The 2,883-nt window shown below is 39.9% G+C and overlaps 1 protein-coding gene across 1 annotated transcript; it reads right to left on the reverse strand.

Annotated features, from left to right (window-relative positions):
• Nucleotides 1-290: 290 nt before the first annotated feature.
• LOC107946407 (golgin subfamily A member 3-like) lies at nt 291-2,450 on the reverse strand. The gene is made up of 3 exons (XM_016880754.2): nt 2,075-2,450; nt 1,272-1,750; nt 291-1,178 (listed from the first exon to the last, which is right to left on the reverse strand). Exons 1-3 carry the CDS (start codon nt 2,448-2,450, stop codon nt 291-293), a joined length of 1,743 nt encoding a protein of 580 aa, XP_016736243.1.
• Between the last annotated feature and the right edge of the window lie 433 nt (nt 2,451-2,883).

A 2,883-nucleotide genomic window follows, 5' to 3' on the forward strand; every position in this document is an offset into this window, starting at 1 on the left:
GTCATCCAAACATAATTCAAAATGAACTAAATTACAAGAACATTGTTAAAAGGTAACAAAATGAAACTGAGATGAAGCAGTAGCATAACATCTTTAGTTGCACGTACTTTACCCGGGAAACTTATGTGCATGGATTCTTGTACATACTTTACCCAGACAACTTATGTGCATGAATTCTTGTGTGAGCTACATGGAGGCCAACTTTTCTGGTTCAAGATGCATACTTCACCCGGCAATAATACAACATTTTGATCTTTTTTCTTCACAGCTGCATGCATGGCTCCGGCTGCTTATTGACATGTTGGAAATTCACATGCTGCATGCAGGCCAATTTCCAACACTCCTCCTTGGCTTGCATGCTGCAAACTCTTGTTCTTTAAGCATTCTCTGATGATTTTATTCACTAAATCATTTTTCTCATCTCCTTTTGCTTCCAAATCTCTTTGAAGGTCCTCGACCATTTGCTTCAACTCTGATTTTTGATTCTCCATTTTATTCAATCTTTCGGATGACTTTTGTTTCTTTCTCTCAAACTGCAATTCCAGTTTTGCCTTCTGGATATGAAGAGATTCCAGCTGCTGCTGCAATGTATTTGCCTCATCCATTAACCTCTGTAATTGATTTAATGCTTCATCACCTTCAAATGTAAAATTTTCTTTCAACAGAGCCTTCTCAGCTTGCAACGTCTCCTTCTCTAATAGCAGATTATTTTCCTGAGCAGTCAAGTTCTTCACACCAGACAATGATTCACTGCTATTATCCTCAAGTTTCTTCGTGAGAATAAAAATTTCTTTTTCTCTCTTTTCTAGCATTATTTTGAGTTCTGAAATATGGGATTGGAGTCCTAAATTTTGTTCTCCCAGTTTTTCTGCTTCACTTGCTTTGTTCTCTAATTGCTCCGCCATATCTCTGTTAGTTGCTTGCAATGATTTCAACTCAAGCTTCAAACTAGTTACATGTGCCTCTAATTCTTTTATCTGAGCAGATGATTGGTTCCCATGCATATCATGCACCTCTTTGAGTTCTGAAATATGGGATTGGAGTCCTAAATTTTGTTCTCCCAGTTTTTCTGCTTCACTTGCTTTGTTCTCTAATTGCTCCGCCATATCTCTGTTAGTTGCTTGCAATGATTTCAACTCAAGCTTCAAGCTAGTTACATGTGCCTCTAATTCTTTTATCTGAGCAGATGATTGGTTCCCATGCATATCATGCACCTCTTTGAGTGTCAAAAGTTTTCTTTCTTTCTCAACTGAATTAGTAAAATTTTCAACCAAATCTTCTTTGGTTAGCTGAGCCATTGACATGTAGTTGGCATGGCTAAGCTTCTTGTGACACAGCTTGGATTTATCTGCAGCAGCTGTGCAGGCACTATCTGGACTCTTATTCCAGTCAACAATAAAACTTTTTTCTGTCATAGCTACTGTCATGAGCTTGGATCCACAAGGATCACTAATCAGACATTCTTTGCCTTTGAATACAACTGAATAGCCCTTCTCAAGTAGTTGAGCAATGCTAAGCAAATTTCTATCAATTTCAGGCACTAACAAGACATTTGTAACAAGTTTGGTACCTATAGGAGTGTTTATCAGCACATCTCCTTTGCCTTCAACTTTGATGAAGTGTCTATTTTTGACCTTCACATTTGTTTTGAAGCTTCTGTCAATTGACTTAAAATTGTTAGCATCAGGGGTCATGTGGTTTGTGCAACCACTACCTATCAACCATCCATTTGTGGCTTTTCCTTTTGCAGCTGAATAAGAAACTGCAAAAACTTGTTCTTCTTAGTCATTGTCTTCTTCTACTACTTGAGCTTCAATTCTTGGCTGCTGGGGTTGGTTGTATCTTTGTCTGCCCTTGTTTTTGCAAACCTTTTCTACATGACCCATCTTCTTGCAGAATCTGCACTGCACATCAGGCCTAAACCAACATACTTTACCCGGATGACTTACCCTTTTGCAGTGTGGGCAGGGTGGATAGCTTCCTGCACCATCTGCTTTAGGCTCGTTTGACCAGGTATTCTTGCCTTTGTAGGCAGAGGTGCTCAAGGCAGACTTGGCTTAGGCTTGAAAGGCACCTTCTTGGTGCTCCTCCGATCTGCTGGCCCTCCTTTGCTCTTGTGCATACAGAGCATTGATTAGCTCTGTTAAAGAGATGCTGGTGAGGTCCCTTGAGTCTTCAAGAGGTGAGATTTTTGCCTCATACCTTTCTGGTAAGGTAGAGAGCACTTTCTCCACAATCCTTGCCTCATCAAATTGCTCACCAATGAGCCTTATGCTGTTAACTACAGCCATGATTCTGTCAGAATACTTCTTGACAGTTTCTTCTTCCTTCATTTTCAAGTTCTCGAACTCCTTTCTCAAATTCAACAACTGCTGCTGCCTTGTCCTCTCTGTGCCTTGGAACTCCTCCTTAAGTTTGTCCCAGGCTTGTTTTGGTGTTTCACAAGCCATGATTCTAGTAAAAATTACATCAACATAGTTCTGAATGCATGACATGGCCTTGTGCTTTTTACTTTTTTCTTCAGAGTACTGCTTCATTTGAGCCACTGTTGGATTTGCTCTCAATGGTTCTGGTTCAACATCTGAGTTAACTACCTCCCATAGATCAAATGCTTGGAGGTAGGTTCTCATCTTGACTACCCAAATGTGATATCCTTCTCCATTGAAAACTGGAGGTGCAGCTGGTGAGAAGCTTGACGAAGCCATCTTGTTTTATATTGTATATGAAACAGGTCCTCTAAGAAATGAGCTCTTGATACCAATTGTTGGTGTTAGACACACTTTAACCGGATGAAGTAAGAACTTCAATCTGGACTTTAACAGCAACGTATTTTACCCGGATAAAGAATGAAGGAAAAATGCTTGGAGTTCAAGCTTTGAGCTA

Source organism: Gossypium hirsutum, chromosome A08, assembly GCF_007990345.1.
Source record: "Gossypium hirsutum isolate 1008001.06 chromosome A08, Gossypium_hirsutum_v2.1, whole genome shotgun sequence".
Lineage (NCBI taxonomy): Eukaryota > Viridiplantae > Streptophyta > Magnoliopsida > Malvales > Malvaceae > Gossypium > Gossypium hirsutum.